The sequence below is a fragment of the Argopecten irradians genome, chromosome 15 (genome assembly GCF_041381155.1).
Source record: "Argopecten irradians isolate NY chromosome 15, Ai_NY, whole genome shotgun sequence".
Lineage (NCBI taxonomy): Eukaryota > Metazoa > Mollusca > Bivalvia > Pectinida > Pectinidae > Argopecten > Argopecten irradians.
Window position 1 is genome coordinate 23,825,808 of NC_091148.1, and position 21,634 is coordinate 23,847,441.

A 21,634-nucleotide genomic window follows, 5' to 3' on the forward strand; every position below is an offset into this window, starting at 1 on the left:
GACATACAGTACCCCTAGTTATTTCACTTTCGGCATTGGATAACAAAATGGCGCTACTTACGAAAGACGAGATGATGATGTCTGCCAGTCTGCCGATGAGATGTTTATGTAATTGTTAGGATTAATGCATATCTTGTTATACCCCATATCATTTTCACTAATTTTGTTTTCATATTTCCAGCCATCAATCATGTTTAACATCCGGATGTATCGACAGTCTTGGGACATAAGTATTGTTACTTACAACGTATCATAACATCGATCAAAAGCTGTTTTTGAGCATTAACTACTGTACTGGCAGGCGACCAGTTCTCGCCGAGTACCAATTCTCGCCATCGTATCTGTATCTGCACAATTTACATGAAATTTTAGTCACTAAAACTATCTGCTGATAGAAGACACTACCATTATGATTTCCACAAAAAGTGATATGAAAATTCGTGTGTGATCATACAAGTATATATGCGATGGCGAGAACTGGTACCAGGCGAGAACTGGTCGCTTGCCAGTATAGATATAAAACTTACCTTAATATTTATTGAGGTTTCCATTCATACGTATCACTTCTTTTGTACGGACCGGAATCGACTCATATAGCCTTCCTCCTAATCTACAGGGATGTTCTGCAATAGTCGGAGAATTTCGCAAAGTAGCAGATTGCGAGTTTCAATGTTTCTTGATGTTACAGATTTTAAGTCATGCTTCAGTTTTAGCCTAATATTTTCGATCACATTTATATCAGGCGATTGTGGAGGCCACTCAGTCGTATTTATGTTGTTTTCCTCCATAAATTGCGTGATGTACAGTCGCATTGTCATCCATAAATATGTAGCTGTTGTTTGGAAAATGCTGGGCACAAGTTATTATCCAGTGTATCAATATATTTTTTGAGCATTGATGTTACTATCTACACCAACCAATAGCCCATGCCATTGAAACATAAGCAACCCCATACCATCAAATTCAAAGTCACCTTGCGGTGCGACGGAGGACACACAAGATGGGGACTTAAGTTCGGAGTCCTTTCTCCAAATGTATACACGATTATTTGTACCAATGACGATTTGTCTTTCGTCAGAAAAGATCATCTTTTTCCATTCATTGTCAATTAAAGATTTTCATTCTTTACACCACCTAACACGCTTCTTAAACTTCATTCACTTTAGAACAGCTTGTCTGCGATATCCTTCCTCATGCAATTTTCTCATAACACTTAACAGTCTTCCTACAAAATTTCCTTTCCTTCCCCTCCTTAAATACCTTGGTAATTTCATCCAAAGTCCTTTATCTATTACATTAAATAAGACGAACTATAGCGGTCTTGTCTCTGTCACCAAACAATTTCCTCCTCTCACTTTGCGGCTGGTTTTCAACAGTTTCCTGTACGTGAAATTACTAGTAATTGTTGTCCTAGGGATGTTAGATAATTGTGCTTACTCTGATTTACATGGCATTTGAAATGACACCTGGATAATCAATTCTGTCTGCTCAGTAATCGGCTCTTTGCTTTTGTGTGCCATGTTTTCCAACAATCATGACATCAACTCCAATGTAAAGTGACATCATTGGGATGTTATGAACACATCTCAGGACGTTTCTAGTTTATTCCATACAACAGATGTTGGCTTATTTGCTATACATAAAGAATGCAGAGCCGAATCCTGCATTAGACCGAACAAAAACTAAAACAATGTCATTAAAATAACGAATACTTATATGTCCCTTGACTGTAGGCCTAGTTTGGAACATTACAGTAGACAACAGCTGATCAGATAATCGAAAATGACATAAGCTGATTGGTTTTTATAAGAATCAACACCCAAATCCAGAGAAGATTACTCAATTCATCATGTTTTATTTTTTTTATGGTTTGTGATTGAATTTTCAAAACTGTTATTTAGTATTTCGATTGTTGGATTTGGCACATTTAAAATACAACAAATCAATTACAAAATAACAGTTTTGAAAATATGATGGATTTGGGGGCCAAACCTAATAATATATATAGTCTTTGAGTTGCACAGTAAATCACAGGCCATTTTAAATGCAAATTCAAGGTGACTGCTTTTTAGGGTAATCTATTAAAAAAACAAAAGTAGTGTAAACAAACTGTTACCTATTTATACAATGTTATGTATATATATAATACATATATATAAACATTAATTTTTTTACAGTTTTCCTTCATTAGAAGTGATGGTGACCTCCTGCTCTTGAATTGTGACAGAAGTTACAAGTAAACCATGGAGAGGACTTTTGAGGAAGTGTATAGAGAACTAGCTCAAGTTCATAACCGAGAAACCAAGGGTTTGTATACCTCGTGTATATTATAAGCTGGCCTGCTTTTCAGAGAAACTGAGGCCATGAAATCAGATTTTATCCTGCAACTGCCCCACATACTGACGCATAAGATAACTATACTTCTGCTGGAAAAACTTGTGCTTAATCTGTCAAAACAAAATGCTTTATCCATCAATACGATTATGTGAATTTGTTCCTTATCTGACAGAAATTTTTCTAACTTGACCAGGAACTTTAACCATTCGGCCATTCAGTCCCCCTTAAAAGTGATGTTACATTCATTGGAATGACATCATTTTTCTGATATTGAAAATCTCATAGGTGGTGTCATCTTTTTCTTGTCTCATAGCAAAGGTTTGTATTGTAAAGTAATTCTTTGATGGGTAATTCTTGTTTTTTTGGGTAGTATCATATTGTTTCAGTGGTATTACACACTTAACAGAATTACTAGAACTTTTTGCGAATGCGCTTGTATATTTATAATTATAGATTATAAACTTTATTTCTTTTACATTGATTATGAAACAAGTTATTAAACTTATGCAAATCACTCTTGATGGCACGGATGTAAGCGCGCGAGGGGTCTTAGTGTGGGAGGAAACAGGAGTGCCCGGAGAAAACCCACATGTTCGGGCAGCTGACCTCTAACCTTTCAATGTTCGTGCCGGGGATAGAACCCCGGCCGGCTAGGTGAAAGGCGAGCAGCTTAACCACTACACTACCCGATCACCCAATGCTTATATATTTCCCACGGTGGTAAAAAGGATTACACTCTCCTTTGGTTTTGAGAATGGATCTTTACCTTCGCATCAAAGAAGCAAGACGTAGCCAAGAAAATAACTAGCATTTTGCTTTCATTTTGAATGTCATAATGGTTGCAGGATAAACAGAACACACAGTTATAAGTATCTAACAATACAAGTTTTATTTTGGTCGTCAACACGGAAAGCAGAGATGACTCAGCAAAGCCTCATCATCTCGGCTTTCCTAAGTGTGGCACCAAAATAAACCTTGTATTATAAGATACTAACCATGTATTTTCTATGTATTCTTATTTCACATACAAATGTGAAACAGATTGCAAAGACAATAGCGAACTACAAAAACAAATCGTGCATTTACTTTCTTTTTATTTTTTATCAGAAGTTGGCGGGGGATATACAAATGGGTTCCTTCCGTCCGTTTGTCCGTCCGTCCGTCCGTACGTACGAATGGTTTCCGGAACATAACTCTAAAACCAGTAGAGATATTTCTACGAAACATCATACACACATTGGTCATATGGTCTAGTAGTGCCTTTTGCTATTTTTAGGTTTTCATTTTTTGCATTTTTTCCGTAACCATGGAAACATTGCTGGAAATATCATATTTTTTTACCAGGTTCGTTTCCGGAGCATAACTCTAAAACCAGAAGAAATATTTCCACGAAACTTCATAGACACATTGGTCTTATGGTCTAGTAGTGCCTTTTGCTATTTTAAGGTTTTCACTTTTTGTACTTTTTTCGTAACCATGGAAACATTGCTGAAAATATCATATTTTTTTACCAGGTTCGTTTCCGGAGCATAACTCTAAAACCAGCAGAGATATTTCCACGAAACTTCATAGACACATTGGTCTTATGGTCTTGTAGTGCCTTTTACTATTTTAAGGTTTTCACTTTTTGTACTTTTTTCTGTAACCATGGAAACATTGCTGAAAATTGCAGATTTTTGTGTAAGAATTGTTTCCGGAGCACAACTCTAAAACCAGCAGAGATATTTCCATGAAACTTCATAGACACATTGTTCTTATGGTCTAGTAGTGCCTATTGCTATTTTTAGGTTTTCATTTTTTGCACTTTTTCCGTAACCATGAAACATTGCTGAAAATATCATATTTTTGTACCAGGTTCGTTTCCGCAGCATAACTGGAAAACCGGTTGAGATATATGCACGGAACTCCATAGGCACATTATTCTTATTGTCTAGTAGTGCCTTTTGCTATTTTAAGGTTTTCACTTTTTGTACTTTTTTCTGTAACCATGGAAACATTGCTGAAAATGGCAGATTTTTGTGTAAGAATCGTTTCCGGGGCACAACTCTAAAACCAGCAGAGATATTTCCATGAAACTTCATAGATACATTGTTCTTATGGTCTAGTAGTGCCTTTTGCTATTTTTAGGTTTTCACTTTTTGTGCTTTTTTCTGTAACCATAGAAACATTGCTGAAAATATCATATTTTTGTAGCAGGTTCATTTCCGGAGCATAACTCTAAAACCAGCAGAGATATTTCCACGAAACTTCATAGACACATTCTTTTTATGGTCTAGTAGTACCTTTTGCTATTTTAAGGTTTTCATTTTTTTGCACTTTTTCCGTTACCATGGAAACATTGCTGAAAATATCATGGTAAATGGTAAATGTTACTTTGCAAAACTCCACCCATCTTTGTGTATATAGTCTAATATAAATGTCAAGGCTGTATACCTGATTCAACAATTGCAGCCCCGCTCCACTTGAAATATACTCATCTTTCTTTAGCTCAACTTCCTTTTTCCTGTTTTTTTTCATACACATAAGTCTCCACAATCAAACTTACTTCAGCTTTGATATCTCCATTGGCGGGGGATCTGAATGACTATGTCCTTGTTGCTTTTTAAGTTTTGATAGAGTATCAGTTCTTTTTAATATACCAATATTTGATAAAACTAGTAACAATATGTTTTTTGTATCCAACCCTGAACTTAATCAATGCTAAAAATGCCTGATTGTTACAAACACACAGGTATATAAGCTATGTTAAAAATAATTAATAACAATGTTTTAATATTAGTTTGTAATGATCTTTTATTACTGAATTATTATTACAGATATAGTTTCTTTGTTGTTTTTGTAGAATTGAAAGATAAAACTGATTCATGGAGAGAAAGATTTGAAAAACTAAAGGCACAGAAGCAAAAGTAAGTTGGAATGCTACTATATTTGTATCTACTGGTGCGATTTGATTTTCAGGCTGTAACACAGTGGTCTGTCATTCTACTATCACAGACCTTTCATCATTTGTATGCAATTTTGGTTGATATGTAAATTCTACGCTTTTCTGTAGGATCCAGCTTGCCTTTCAATGACTGATGACTCTTTATACCAATCACACCTTTAGTCTTTGCCTGTAAATCAACACACAGTTGGCCAGTTCGTTTGTGTAAATTTTGTACCCTAAAAGTTATAGTATTTGCTTTTATTCTTAGACTAATCATTCTCAGTTGTTGGATTAACAGTAGTTAAACAATTTTCATTACAAGAGCTAGCCACGGGATACTAGTTCAATTTCCAATTGGATATTAACAACTTTGATGTGGTGAGCCTGATCGTGTGAAATTTGCTGGGTACAGAGGTTTTCCTTGGACTATGTCTTTTAAACCCATCAAAAACATAGGTGATTAAGATCAGCTGAATAACTTTTATTTTTGAAATCTTGTTACAGGTGTCAGGAAGAGTACCATGCCCAAAGAGAAGAGAACCGTCGTCTGTCTAAGGAGGTGGTCAGTCTACTGGACACCATCAGCAAGCTCCACTCCAGGTAAGAGAACTGTCATCTGTCTAAGGAGGTGTCAGGTCTACTGGACACCATCAGCAAGCTCCACTCCAGGTAAGAGAACTGTCGTCTGTCTGTGGAGGTGGTCAGTCTACTGGACACCATCAGCAAGCTCCACTCCAGGTAAGAGAACTGTCATCTGTCTGTGGAGGTGGTCAGTCTACTAGACACCATCAGCAAGCTCCACTCCAGGTAAGAGAACTGTCATCTGTCTAAAGAGGTGTCAGGTCTACTGGACACCATCAGCAAGCTCCACTCCAGGTAAGAGAACTGTCGTCTGTCTAAGGAGGTGGTCAGTCTACTGGACACCATCAGCAAGCTCCACTCCAGGTAAGAGAACCGTCATCTTCTCTGTGGAGGTGGTCAGTCTACTGGACACCATCAGCAAGCTCCACTCCAGGTAAGAGAACTGTCATCTGTCTGTGGAGGTGGTCAATCTACTGGACAACATCAGCAAGCTCCACTCAAGGTAAGAGAACTGTCATCTGTCTGTGGAGGTGGTCAATCTACTAGACACCATCAGCAAGCTCCACTCCAGGTAAGAGAACTGTCATCTGTCTGTGGAGGTGGTCAGTCTACTGGACACCATCAGCAAGCTCCATTCCAGGTAAGAGAACTGTCATCTGTCTAAGGAGGTGTCAGGTCTACTGGACACCGTCAGCAAGCTCAAGTCCAGGTAAGAGAACTGTCATCTGTCTAAGGAGGTGTCAGGTCTACTGGACACCATCAGCAAGCTCCACTCCAGGTAAGAGAATGTCTTCTGTCTGTGGAGGTGGTCAGTCTACTGGACACCATCAGCAAGCTCCACTCCAGGTAAGAGAACTGTTGTCTGTCTAAGGGATAAGATAATTCTAATTTCTGTGTTTTGGGAGGTGAATGTGAAGTAAGATAAGGGCTTTTCCAGTAAAAAATCTACCCCACTCCAGGACTCCAGCATTTTTTAGGGGGACCATGAATAGAAGCAATTTAATTTGATGTGGTACCAGGGGTAGAAGCATTTTTTACAACATTTGGACCACCCATAGAAGCGTTTTTTAAACCCATAGAAGCAATTTTAAAATATGTAGAAGCATTTGTACCTGCAAAGAAACACTGTAGTGAAATTGGATTAGACATTCATTAAAGAATTTAAGATTAAATTTAAGATACTATTCATAATCATTGGTTTTTTGAAGTACCTACATTTAGGCCTGTATTCAGAATATGTTACAGGAAAAAGTTACATTGCTAACATTTTCCTACAATATTTTACGCTCATGTCATACCTACCATCGGAAAATAAATAACAGATACTTTAGAGGTTCCAATCCATTTGTCCTAAAATAAATTATTTTTATTTCCTTCAACTTGTTTAAATCCGAAAGTATGTCATGTATATTGACATGTCGACCCATTTCCACATTCAACACATCACATTGTTTAGTTCCTTGACATGCAAAAAATTACCATTCCAAAGAAACACTATTTTACCATGTAATAACAATGTATACTTAATATGTAATACAAGATCAAAAGGGTACTATCAACTAGGGAAACAGACTAGTTTCATTTTCCTTTGATCGTTACCGTAATGGTCATGACAATTTAATTTTTTCTGAGAAATGGACAGAAGCAAATTTAAGTTGAACAGAAATAAAGGACCATGGATAGAAGTGTTTTTTTTATTGACAATCAGCCATGCATAGAAGTGATATTTCTGAGAATGACACCATGGATAGAAGCAAAAAAATTCTAGAGTCCTGGGGTCAGGTAGATTTTTTACTGGAAAAGTCCTAATTTCTTATTTGTGGTTTTAGGGAGTTGAATATTGAGTAAGATAATTCTTATTTCTGTTTTAGGGAGTTGAGTGTGAAGTAAGAAAATTCTTATTTCTGTTTTAGGGAGTTGAATGTGAAGTAAGATAATTCTTATTTCTGTTTTAGGGAATTGACTGTGAAGTAAGATAATTCTTATTTCTGTTTTAGGGAATTGACTGTGAAGTGAGATAATTCTTATTTCTGTTTAAGGGAATTGAACTTGAAGTAAGATAATTCTTATTTCTGTTTTAGGGAGTTGAATGTGAAGTAAGATAATTCTTATTTCTGTTTAAGTGAGTAGAATGTAAAGTAAGATAATTCTTATTTCTATTTTAGGGAGTTGAATGTGAAGTAAGATAATTCTTATTTCTGTTTAAGTGAGTAGAATGTGAAGTAAGATAATTCTTATTTCTGTTTTAGGGAGTAGAATGTGAAGTAAGATAATTCTTATTTCTATTTTAGGGAATTGACTGTGAAGTAAGATAATTCTTATTTCTGTTTTAGGGAGTTGAATGTGAAGTAAGATAATTCTTATTTCTGTTTTAGGGAGTTGAATGTGAAGTAAGATAATTCTTATTTCTGTTTTAGGGAGATGAATGTGAAGTAAGATAATTCTTATTTCTGTTTTAGGGAGTTGAATGTGAAGTAAGATAATTCTTATTTCTGTTTTAGGGAGTTGAATGTGAAGTAAGATAATTCTTATTTCTATTTTAGGGAATTGAACTTGAAGTAACATAATTCTTATTTCTGTTTTAGGGAGTTGAATGTGAAGTAAGATAATTCTTATTTCTGTTTTAGGGAGTTGAGGGTAGAAGTATAAATTATTTTATTTCTGTTTTAGGGAGATGAATGTGAAGTAAGATAATTCTTATTTCTGTTTTAGGGAGTAGAATGTGAAGTAAGATAATTCTTATTTCTATTTTAGGGAATTGAACTTGAAGTAACATAATTCTTATTTCTGTTTTAGGGAGATGAATGTGAAGTAAGATAATTCTTATTTCTGTTTTAGGGAGTAGAATGTAAAGTAACATAATTCTTATTTCTATTTTAGGGAATTGAACTTGAAGTAACATAATTCTTATTTCTGTTTTAGGGAGTTGAATGTGAAGTAAGATAATTCTTATTTCTGTTTTAGTGAGTTGAATGTGAAGTAAGATAATTCTTATTTCTGTTTTAGGGAATTGAACTTGAAGTAAGATAATTCTTATTTCTGTTTTAGGGAGTTGAATGTGAAGTAAGATAATTCTTATTTCTGTTTTAGGGAGTTGAATGTGAAGTAACATAATTCTTATTTCTGTTTTAGGGAGTTGAATGTGAAGTAAGATAATTCTTATTTCTGTTTTAGGGAGTAGAATGTGAAGTAAGATAATTCTTATTTCTATTTTAGGGAATTGAACTTGAAGTAACATAATTCTTATTTCTGTTTTAGGGAGATGAATGTGAAGTAACATAATTCTTATTTCTGTTTTAGGGAGTTGAATGTGAAGTAAGATAATTCTTATTTCTGTTTTAGGGAGTTGAATGTGAAGTAAGATAATTCTTATTTCTGTTTTAGGGAGATGAATGTGAAGTAAGATAATTCTTATTTCTGTTTTAGGGAGTTGAATGTGAAGTAAGATAATTCTTATTTCTGTTTTAGGGAGTTGAATGTGAAGTAAGATAATTCTTATTTCTGTTTTAGGGAGTAGAATGTGAAGTAAGATAATTCTTATTTCTGTTTTAGGAAATTGACTATGAAGTAAGATAATTCTTATTTCTGTTTTAGGGAGTTGAATGTGAAGTAAGATAATTCTTATTTCTGTTTAAGTGAGTAGAATGTGAAGTAAGATAATTCTTATTTCTGTTTTAGGGAGATGAATGTGAAATAAGATAATTCTTATTTCTGTTTTAGGGAGTTGAATGTGAAGTAAGATAATTCTTATTTCTGTTTTAGGGAGTTGAATGTGAAGTAAGATAATTCTTATTTCTGTTTTAGGGAGATGAATGTGAAGTAAGATAATTCTTATTTCTGTTTTAGGAAATTGACTATGAAGTAAGATAATTCTTATTTCTGTTTTTAGGGAGTAGAATGTGAAGTAAAATAATTCTTATTTCTGTTTTAGGGAGTTGAATGTTGAGTAAGATAATTCTTATTTCTGTTTTAGGGAGATGAATGTGAAGTAAGATAATTCTTATTTCTGTTTTAGGGAGTTGAATGTGAAGTAAGATAATTCTTATTTCTGTTTTAGGGAGATGAATGTGAAGTAAGATAATTCTTATTTCTCTTTTAGGGAGTAGAATGTGAAGTAAGATAATTCTTATTTCTGTTTTAGGGAGATGAATGTGAAGTAAGATAATTCTTATTTCTGTTTTAGGGAGTAGAATGTGAAGTAAGATAATTCTTATTTCTGTTTTAGGGAAATGAATGTGAAGTAAGATAATTCTTATTTCTGTTTTAGGGAGTAGAATGTGAAGTAAGATAATTCTTATTTCTGTTTTAGGAAATTGACTATGAAGTAAGATAATTCTTATTTCTGTTTTTAGGGAGTAGAATGTGAAGTAAAATTATTCTTATTTCTGTTTTAGGGAGTTGAATATTGAGTAAGATATTTCTTATTTCTGTTTTAGGGAGATGAATGTGAAGTAAGATAATTCTTATTTCTGTTTTAGGGAGTTGAATGTGGAGTAAGATAATGCTTATTTCTGTTTTAGGGAGTAGAATGTGAAGTAAGATAATTCTTATTTCTGTTTTAGGGAGATGAATGTGAAGTAAGATAATTCTTATTTCTGTTTTAGGGAGATGAATGTGAAGTAAGATAATTCTTATTTCTGTTTTAGGGAGTAGAATGTGAAGTAAGATAATTCTTATTTCTGTTTTAGGGAGATGGATGTGAAGTAAGATAATTCTTATTTTTGTTTTAGGGAGATGAATGTGAAGTAAGATCATTCTTATTTCTGTTTTAGGGAGATGAATGTGAAGTAAGATAATTCTTATTTCTGTTTTAGGGAGATGAATGTGAAGTAAGATAATTCTTATTTCTGTTTTAGGGAGTAGAATGTGAAGTAAGATAATTCTTATTTCTGTTTTAGGGAGATGAATGTGAAGTAAGATAATTCTTATTTCTGTTTTAGGGAATTGACTGTGAAGTAAGATAATTCTTATTTCAGTTTTAGGGAATTGAATATTGAGTAAGATAATTCTTATTTCTGTTTTAGGGAGTTGAGGGTGAAGTAAGATAATTCTTATTTCTGTTTTAGGGAGATGAATGTGAAGTAAGATAATTCTTATTTCTGTTTTAGGGAGATGAATGTGAAGTAAGATAATGCTTATTTATGATTTTAGGGAATTGAATGTGAAGTAAGATAATTCTTATTTCTGTTTTTAGGGAGTTGAATGTGAAGTAAGATAATGCTTATTTCTGTTTTTAGGGAAGTGAATGTGAAGTGTACCATGTGTGAGACCTTACAGAAATCTCTGGACACACTGAGTCAGTCTTACAATGATAGTCTGGCAGAAAAGGACAGGATTATCTCTATACTAGGTAAGTATGTCATGATCAATAATTAGGTCACCTAAGTAAGTAGGTCAAGTTAATAGATAAATCATTTCAGTATCCAGGTCACCACAGTCAGTAGGTCAAGCTAGTAAAAAGGTCTTTCCAGTAAGTTGGGCAACCCTGGATATAGGTTATTTCAGAAAAAGGTCAACTCAGTATATGCTGTATATTAGGTGATCATAAGGTTGTCTCAGTCAGCCAGTAAACTTAATAAATGGATCATTTTGATAAGATTTCACTACAGTAAGTTGGACAACTCTGGAATTAGGTCATTTCTGGAAACAGGTCAACTTTAGTAAGAATGTGCCTGGTGGCCAAAAGAAAGGGCACCTTGATAAGGTAATTCAGGAAATAGGTCAAAGCACAACATGCATATAAATAATGTCACACATGTAAATGACTATTTCAGTGAAATGAATTGTTCTTATGTGATATTTCTTTTTTATTTCTTTTAGATGCTAAGTTGGCTGAAACGTCAGGTGGGGAATCTTTCTTACCAAAAATCAAGCTAAGGTATGTACTTTACCAGTAGTGGTAATGGTTGCCACAGTATTCAAGGCACAGTGGACCCTCAATAATCCAGACATTTTTGACCCCTATGGTTAGCCAATCAGCGTTTCGCCTACGGAATCTTCGGTGTGGTTGATTCATTCGGAAGTGTAAACTGATAATAATACGTCCCGAGATGTTCCGATTCTAGGCCAGAGGTCATGCTGAGGTGACCTCGAACGGGGCATCGTTAGATCTTGTATTGGAGCGTAACGTAGAGTATCGTAGTGGAGCGGAATTAAGTCTAATATTACTTAGATTGATTAGCGTCCGTACAATCATGGGTCCACTGTTTCTGACATTTATTGTCTTTTATAAATATATATGTTTGTCACACTATAGATATTGCCAACCTTGTCACAAATAATTAAGCTGACAATTTCTGAGTTTCTGTGAACACTATGTTTTGAGTAATGCCAACTGTTATCTAGGCTCTTTGACCATATTTACATATCTTCACATACAGATACTCAACGCCAAGTAAACGAGATAGAGCAAAGTCAGGATCGCTTCCAGACCGCCCACCATCCAACAAGAAACAGAGTCCAGATTCCACTATTAGGACAACACCCGGAAAAGATGGGGATAAAACTGGAAACCTTAATACGACAGGACAAAGCAAGGGGACAAAACTCTGTTTATCTCGTGGACAGAAACGACACAGATACACTGAGGTACATCAAAGCTTTATTTATGTTAAATATGATTAATAGGAAATGTCTCTACACCTGCAAAAGTAAGTAGCAATGACCATTTGCTTATCTAAATCACTGTCTTGGGGTCCAAAATGATTAATTCATCACAATTGTACAGTGGACCCTCGATAATCTGGACACCTTCGTTCCCAGCCTAATATTTACTTATTTTGTGAGTATTATCTCACTTTATTGTATCCGAAACTCAGAGCGATATATTCTGCATGCGAAAGCGAAATTACAACACTGAAGCTTGATCTCTTTTAGAAAACCAATGAACCGTTACATGACTGCATGTACCCGTGTGAAAGGTGTTCAGGTAAATGTCCATGGCTATGACCTGGCAGCCGTCGTTATGACAACAGTGGTAGTATATGGGTATTTTACACATGACTGTAGTTGGCCTTGGATTTTCTCGGCACGTAGCGACAACAAATTGTCTGGATTGTTGCGGGAATATATCAACGAAAATTACATTCCCAAAATGAAATTCCAAATTCGGAATCTGAATTTCCGGACTAGTGAGTATAAATAACGTTACCTGACATTTCTGTCCGGATTGTGGATTTTCAGGACTTTCGGCGTCCAGATTATCGCGGGTCCACTGTATATAAAGACCACTTTGCTATGAAGACCGTATTTTCTTTGCCACTAGTGTGGTCTTCATAGACCGGTTTGACTTCATACAAAAGACAAAAACATTTTATCATAGACATTGTATACATTCATACAATCTGAAATATATTTTTGTTTCTTTCCCAGACAAATTCATCACCAGACAAGAAACGGCAGAAGAAAGTGGAGAAAATGAATGAAAAGAAAGGAAACAAGCAAGTTCTTGTTCCAGAGACATGTGATCTGTACAACCAATCAAATGTCAGTTCTGGAAGTGATGTTATTTCATTGGATGATAGTTTACAAAGCCCAGTTATTTATAGAAGCAAAGATCAGCAGCAGAAGAACGATGCGACAGACAAAATGGACGATGTTTGTGCTGCGGACGTTCAGATAATTCCTGAAACGGTAAATTTTTTTGATGCATATCCATCATCTTCGTCAGAGGAGGAAGAAGATTGTACACAGTCGACAATAAAACGTGCACCGAGTCAAAACTACAGTCTTAGAAGTGTTTTGTGTAGTCCTCAATCGTCTGATGACGAAGATGGTTTCGTAGATATGAGGAACGTCGTAAATCATCGCACCATGCATCTCAGCGGACAGAGTGTTGTAACGGACGTGGAGGACGATGTGAGATGTTCAAGAAATATAAAGCATTCAGAATCGACTAAGACTGTGATGAATGATGTGAATCAGAATGATAGACTTGTGTCCAAAATGATACAGAAAAAAGATGAATTGTCAAAACAGAAAAATACAATGAGTGTTAAACCCTATCAAAATGGAATTTCCCAAACATCTCAAAGGAAAAGTCAAAACAGAACAATAAATATGTCTGATAGCAGACAAATAAGTAATAAAACATCACCGTCAGTACAGAGATCTCCTACGGTTTTGTTTCCAGTTACCAAGACTGGGAGAGTAAGACCAGATCACACTGAGATTGGGTCACCGTCAATTCTCCAGGGGTCATCAACAGAAGTTAGACGAGAGTCGGAATCTCCCTCATTACTCAATGCGTCCAATACACAGGATGTTGACATCACCATACTTGATAGTCCAGTATCAGTTGTGCCGGAGAAAAAAATCAAGAATACAGACGAAATATCCAACAAATCTAAGAATGATAAACAGAAACATGGAGAAGTAGATGAAGATGAATCTCCTTGTATACTACGATCTAAGGCTAGAATAAACGATAAATCTCCAAAAAAGAAGGCTAGAATAAACGATAAATCTCCAAAAAAGAAGGCTAGAATAAACGATCAATCTCCAAAAAAGAAAACACTCAAGTTAAGTAAAGGGAGTAAGGTAGAACTTGTCAGCAGGAAGGATGTTTCTTTATCACCAAGGCAACTACGCCAGACCACACTGAGTCAAGTCTTCAACAACAGTCCTCCGAAACGAAAGAAGAAGAAATCAGACTCGCAGGAGGAGGAAGATCTGCAGAAAGCCATACAATTATCTCTGAGAGACGCAGAGCTTATGAGTATCCACAGAACAAGAACTGATGATGTTGAGGAATCTGTGGAGGAAACCGTGACAGAAAATACTCCACCATTTAAAAAGCCTGTAAATCCCGCCAAAAAATCAAGAAATCGTCATCCGTCAAGTGATAGTCCACTGAAAAGTACAGGGTCCACTCGCAATGAATCTTCTGTGATCAAGGGTCAAAAGTCACCAAGAAAACAGTCAACTATACTACAGAGTCAGAGGTCACCAGGTAACAGGTCATCTGTACAAGTTCAAAGGTCACCTGGTAAGAGTTCACCTGTGCAACAGTGTCAAAATTCCAAAAGTTTAGATTTGGATGAAACATTGTCACCTGATTTGGTAAGAATGCAGAAATCGTCCAGAAATAGAACTAGTGTCAGAAACAGAACGTCGCCGTGTGATGATGGTGATCTCTGTAGAAATGGAAGTATTGACCCAGACGTTCACTTATCTGTGTTATGTGACGAAGAGTCAGAAGCAATTCTAGAAAACCATCGTATACCAACAAGAAAGAAGTTATCATTCAACAGACATGATGATACGAGAAGAAAGGAGAGTGCATCTATGGACTTTGATGTTGATGATATGAATGTTCCATCTCTAGACGACAGCGTGGCAACACTTAAGGACTTCCGTATCGATGATTTAGAGCGAAGCGACAAAGATCAGCGACGTCTGACCTCCACCTGTATAGACGAAGATTCACAGAGTATCCCCTGTAGCTCACGAAGTGTCAAGTTTGGGTCACGGAAAAAACGGGTCATTGTCACCAGCGGCTACAACTCCCAGGGTATGTATACTTATATAGTGAAACATGTCAATTAAGACAATCCGGAGATATTTGTAAATATCTTCTTACAAAGAATGGTTTATGTAATGATATTGCTCAATTATAAATTCGATGATTGTGTAACAATGTCATTCAATACATATTTAAGACTAGAAATGGATTTAACAGTAGTAAAAGATTCCATCTCTGACCACAAAAATACTGACTACAGGGTTCTCACTAAGCTTTGTAATAGATGGTTGAAAATTAATAATAGGTGGTTGGGGGCAGCAGGCCCTTCTGGCGGCTAATACTTATTTCTGACAAAAATAACCGATTGTAAACAAGGAAATAGACGGCTGTTTTTGCCAGCAATCGGCTTTTAATGAGAACCCTGGACAATGAAACTGTCACCAGAAATGTATATATATAGGATTTCTAAGGGAATCCAGAACATTAATTTTCAAATTTTAATGAGTTCCAGTACAAAGAAATATAGAGGGTTCTCTAGAATCTGGAGTGATTTGTCAAATCCTATAAACCACCGTTAACCACAAGAAAACAAAATGTGTGTGTATTAAACTTATTTAACAGTATTTGAGAGGTTTTTTTTAAAATGCTCTTGAAGAACTATTTGCTGCATTTCATAAGCTTCTAGTAATATACTGGGACCAGACGCCAAGATCATGAAACAGTCTTTATGTCTAAAAAAATCTGAAGTTTACACAGACCCAAGTTACAAAATGCTATGTCATATTTGATTGACTATGTCTAGATTTAAGTTGATGATTGTTTCATCCCGATCCCGGAGCCAGGCGGCCCCTGGTGATATGTAAGTGTTGATGCCTGTTACAAAGATTGTTTGATGACCTGGAGTCAGGCGGCCCCTGGTGATATGTAAGTGTTGATGCCTGTTACAAAGATTGTTTATGAATGTTGATGACTGGAGTCAGGAGGCCCCTGGTGATATGTAAGTGTTGATGCCTGTTACTAAGATTGTTTGATGACCTGGAGTCAGGAGGCCCCTGGTGATATGTAAGTGTTGATGCCTGTTACAAAGATTGTTTGATGACCTGGAGTCAGGAGGCCCCTGGTGATATGTAAGTGTTGATGCCTGTTACAAAGATTGTTTGATGACCTGGAGTCAGGAGGCCCCTGGTGATATGTTACAAAGATTGTTTGATGACCTGGAGTCAGGAGGCCCCTGGTGATATGTAAGTGTTGATGCCTGTTACAAAGATTGTTTGATGACCTGGAGTCAGGAGGCCCCTTGTAATACATAAATGTTAATGCCTGATACTAAGATCGTACACATTTTAATGTTTTAGAGGAGAATGATGCAGCGAAGTTTTCAGAAGAACAACAAGATGGAGCAGAAATGGATGACAGTTTTGATAAGTATGGAGCCTAAAACTATATTTTTCTGACAATGCTCTATGCTATCATGTCTAATTTTTATATCAATGTAATTTGATATAATTCAATTTGCCACTCACCTTTCACCTTACTGGCTAGAGTCTGATCCTCGGCACAGATGTGGAAAGGTCAGGGGTCACTTGTCCGATCATGTCGGTTTTTTCCCACTCTAGACTTTTTCTGCACACTTTTAGATGGCAGGAATTGAATTTCACTAAGGAATCGAACATAAAGAATATAATTCCATATTCTGCAAGTTTATATTTTAAAATATTCTACAATTATAATTTGTTGAAAATTATGAGCCATCAAAAGCTGTTTGTAAAGTTATATTTATATATGCTTGGTTTTGTAGTTGATTTAAAATAGAAAGATTTAATTTATTTTCATCAACATTATAAACATATGGAATAAACCTTTACTTTCTATATATCTGTTTGGGCTCATCCAGAATATCTCTTGGGAATGTTATTATACATTGTTAATGCAAATCTGTATTTGCTCTTAATCATATTGATGGCAGATTTATGGTCAAATATTATTTAAAGAAAATTATTTTTTGACAGGTTGCCAGACAAAGCCGGGCCAAAGTTTGCATATGTAGGGGTGGTGAGAAAACAAAATGAAAGACGTAACCTGATCGGCTACGAGTGTAAAGAATGTTTAGAGGTAGGTGTAACGTACTATTCCTTTATTTAAGGCAAAGTAAATGCTTTGTGTGTCATGCGCATAATAAAATTTTTTTTGGGGTTACCTTCCTTAGGCTTTACATCACAGGAATGTCTGTTACTTTGATAAGTCATAAGCTGTACCAACGTCCCATCAACTTTGAGGTAACAGGGTAAGCAATTTATACACCAAGTAATGCAGTTTGTATATTGTTGGTATCATAGGTATTGTTAGGGGAATTCAGAGTTCTATAACCAGCTCCATAGAACTACAAGAAGGCAGAAAACAGAGTATTAACAGTACTTATTTGACTCCCATCAGGAACTGGATGAGGGAGGACTATAGGGGTGTGTTAGATCTGATCACTCGAGTGTCGAGTAAGTGTCTTAACGCACAGTCAGTGTGATTAATTTAAATTACAAATGAAACGCAGAGAACAACACATGAGTGTAAACAAGTGGCAGCTTTGGATTTTTTATCAGTGGATTTTTAGAAAGCGATTCATTTTAGAGTTGTTTGCCTAAACTTTATTGAAATTTCTGTTAGCACGTTTTTATTTCCATGCAAGTTTCATATTCTGCGCGTTACATCAACGTATTGGATATCAAAAGTGATTTTCATCAGTTAAACACTTCACTTCAGGGTTTCCTTTGTGACATCACGACACCTGTTTGCAGCAGTCCCAGCAAAGTAGAGGGTGTGTTCGTGACCCAATTACTTAACACTGGTATTTGGGTCATTCGATTCACCAATCCCACATTCGGGTCACAACACCTAGTCAAATCGAACGCAGCCTAGGTTTTCGTTGTGTCCACCTGTCTGTCCAGTCTACCTTGTCTAGGCTCTATACTATAAGGCTTTGGAACTTCATACTAGATGATACACTGTATCGCCTACCAAACCTGGTCACCTTTACTTAAACCTTTGGCCTTTTTAGCTAAATAAAAATTTTTATACCCCCACAACAAAGTTAAGTGAGGGTATACTGGAATCGGGTTGTCCGTCTGTCTGTCTAAAGACACAACTTTGTGCGGTGATTCCTCCTAAACTACTAACCAGAATTTTATTAAAATTTGTACACAGAACCTTGATATAAAGGGGAGTTTAGTAATCTATACAGGGTTGTGTAATGTCCCCTATTAATGGAGTTATTACTAAATTTGTGCAGTGGGGTGTATTACTCGTCCACATTGGTGACAGTTCTAATTACACTTGTTTTGTACGTTTGTAGTACTACTCTGCGATGGGTTTGAGTGAAGACGAGAGTTACACTTGTTTTGTATGTTTGTAGTACTACTCTGCGATGGGTTTGAGTGAAGACGAGAGTTACACTTGTTTTGTATGTTTGTAGTACTACTCTGCGATGGGTTTGAGTGAAGACGAGAGTTACACTTGTTTTGTATGTTTGTAGTACTACTCTGCGATGGGTTTGAGTGAAGACGAGAGTGACACTTGTTTTGTATGTTTGTAGTACTACTCTGCGATGGGTTTGAGTGAAGACGAGAGTTGCACTTGTTTTGTATGTTTGTAGTACTACTCTGCGATGGGTTTGAGAGAAGACGAGAGTGACACTTGTTTTGTATGTTTGTAGTACTACTCTGCGATGGGTTTGAGAGAAGACGAGAGTGACACTTGTTTTGTATGTTTGTAGTACTACTCTGCGATGGGTTTGAGTGAAGACGAGAGTGACACTTGTTTTGTATGTTTGTAGTACTACTCTGCGATGGGTTTGAGTGAAGACGAGAGTGACACTTGTTTTGTATGTTTGTAGTACTACTCTGCGATGGGTTTGAGTGAAGACGAGAGTGACACTTGTTTTGTATGTTTGTAGTACTACTCTGCGATGGATTTGAGTGAAGACGAGAGTGACACTTGTTTTGTGCGTTTGTAGTACTACTCTGCGATGGGTTTGAGTGAAGACGAGAGTTACACTTGTTTTGTACGTTTGTAGCACTACTCTGCGATGGGTTTGAGTGAAGACAAGAGTTACACTTGTTTTGTATGTTTGTAGTACTACTCTGCGATGGATTTGAGTGAAGACGAGAGTTGCACTTGTTTTGTATGTTTGTAGTACTACTCTGCGATGGATTTGAGTGAAGACGAGAGTTACACTTGTTTTGTATGTTTGTAGTACTACTCTGCGATGGCTTTGAGTGAAGACGAGAGTTACACTTGTTTTGTATGTTTGTATGTTTGTAGTACTACTCTGCGATGGCTTTGAGTGAAGACGAGAGTTACACTTGTTTTGTGCGTTTGTAGTACTACTCTGCGATGGGTTTGAGTGAAGACGAGAGTTACACTTGTTTTGTACGTTTGTAGTACTACTCTGCGATGGGTTTGAGTGAAGACGAGAGTTACACTTGTTTTGTATGTTTGTAGTACTACTCTGCGATGGATTTGAGTGAAGACGAGAGTGACACTTGTTTTGTATGTTTGTAGTACTACTCTGCGATGGGTTTGAGTGAAGAAGAGAGTCACACGTGTTTTGTATGTTTGTAGTACTACATAATATATAGTACTACTCTGCGATGGGTTTGAGTGAAGAAGAGAGTTACACGTGTTTTGTATGTTTGTAGTACTACTCTGCAATGGGTTTGAGTGAAGACGAGAGTTACACTTGTTTTGTATGTTTGTAGTACTACTCTGCGATGGGTTTGAGTGAAGACGAAATTAGACAAAGGGTTCAGACGTGTTCCAAACATCGTGCCCACTACGTACCACCAGAGACTCCTCCACATTTCTGGTCCATAGGCTTCCCCGACACACAGGAGTGTGAGGAAAGAGGTATGTTTATTTGTATTGATATTTCAACATTTTCCCATACTAAAGCACTGTGGCTAGGTGACTGCTAAGGCCAGTTAATTAAGCAAATCAAGATTTTTTGCGATTTTAAGTAAAAACAACAAAAATAAAATTTTAGCTGTTTCATATTTTTGCTATCAGGATATATATAACCATTTCTCAATATTTCACATATCAAATTTTCCCTATCATAGCATTATCCTGTGGAATTGCAAAATGATCATTCTCGTGAAAATAGCAGGGTATATGGTGACTCAATGGCAGAGAATATAATGAATTTGTGATTAATTGATCAGTAAGCTTGGTAACACGTTTGTTCAGTACACTGTTTTGTAGACAGGAGTATTATACAACCCCCATTTTAGATACATTTGGCAACCACTAAAAACCTACAGCTGATCAATCAAACTCCTTGTTTAAGATATCCCTCACCCACAGATGTAGCATTGTAGGTATACAACTCTATACATTGATTTCACTCCAGGTTACCTCACCAAGGAAGAAAACATGGACAAAAATGATATACGACCAGCATTTAGGAGGCGAAGGAAGCTGAAAAAGATATTCAAGTCTAAAAATGAATCTGACGAAGAGGAAGAAATAGACTTGGAGGGATGAAATCTAATCAAATATAATTAATTTCCTTGTTCAAAAATGTGACAAAATGTGTTCTTACATGAATCGCTGATATACCTGTTTTCTATATGTGAGGTTACATGATAAAGGTATTGTGTATCGTTCCTTAAATGGATACAATTATCGTAAACTCTGTAAAGTGACCCGACGAAAAAATGGTGTTCCTTATATGGTGATATGATATAATTGGAGTTCCTTATATGGTGATATGATATAATTAGAGTTCCTTATATGGTGATATGATATAATTGGAGTTCCTTATATGGTGACACAACAGAATTGGATTTCCTTATATGGTAACATGACATTATTGGAGTTCCATATATGGTGAAGTATATGATGATTTAACATAACTTGTCTATGGTCATCCCATCTTCTCCACTGTGTATCCAATAACTATGATAGTTTAAACAATGCAGTATGACATGGTTTTAGACTTTGCTGGGTTTACGGGTATAACACAAAACAAACTCATTTTAGAATTATCAGTCTAAATATAGACTTTGAAAGATATATTTCTGTCTACATTACATATGTATAAATTATTCTATTAATAATTCTGTATATTTCAAGCAAATATGAAACTATGAATGAATTACAAGTAGGAAATATTATTTTTTTCAATAAATTATCTTACTTAATCAATTGGTAAACTTATTGTTTTGTCTCTCATTTCATCCTATAAATTTCAGAATAGCATCTAATCTCCTTAAAAAGTATGTGACGACATTGTAAAACATCTTCTAGTTATATGTACACTCCCCTTAATCTCTAGT

The 21,634-nt window shown here is 35.9% G+C and overlaps 1 protein-coding gene across 4 annotated transcripts; it reads left to right on the forward strand.

Moving 5' to 3' along the window:
* The first annotated feature begins 32 nt into the window (after positions 1–32).
* Positions 33–21,515, forward strand: LOC138308556 (DNA endonuclease RBBP8-like). Of its 4 annotated transcripts, none has more exons than XM_069249596.1 (13): positions 33–108; positions 2,178–2,307; positions 5,180–5,243; positions 5,768–5,822; positions 5,892–5,932; positions 11,083–11,195; positions 11,666–11,723; positions 12,226–12,433; positions 13,217–15,356; positions 16,664–16,733; positions 17,318–17,420; positions 20,057–20,204; positions 20,707–21,515. In XM_069249596.1, the coding sequence occupies exons 2-13, from the start codon at positions 2,244–2,246 to the stop codon at positions 20,838–20,840; spliced, it is 3,198 nt and encodes a 1,065-aa protein (XP_069105697.1). In that variant the 5' UTR covers positions 33–108; positions 2,178–2,243; the 3' UTR covers positions 20,841–21,515. The 4 variants fall into 4 exon arrangements, with proteins under 4 accessions (XP_069105697.1, XP_069105696.1, XP_069105695.1 ...); XM_069249595.1 differs by lacking the exon at positions 5,892–5,932 and adding an exon at positions 6,583–6,623; XM_069249594.1 differs by lacking the exon at positions 5,892–5,932 and having other exon boundaries at positions 5,768–5,863.
* Positions 21,516–21,634: the final 119 nt, after the last annotated feature.

Bases quoted from the DNA above. Each gene is read 5' to 3' on its own strand.
- LOC138308556 (XM_069249594.1), top strand. From the start codon at position 2,244: ATGGAGAGGACTTTTGAGGAAGTGTATAGAGAACTAGCTCAAGTTCAT. The intron at 12,434-13,216 runs GTACATCAAAGC...TTTCTTTCCCAG, and splicing joins AACGACACAGATACACTGAG to ACAAATTCATCACCAGACAA. The intron at 17,421-20,056 runs GTAGGTGTAACG...GTATGTTTGTAG, and splicing joins AGTGTAAAGAATGTTTAGAG to TACTACTCTGCGATGGGTTT.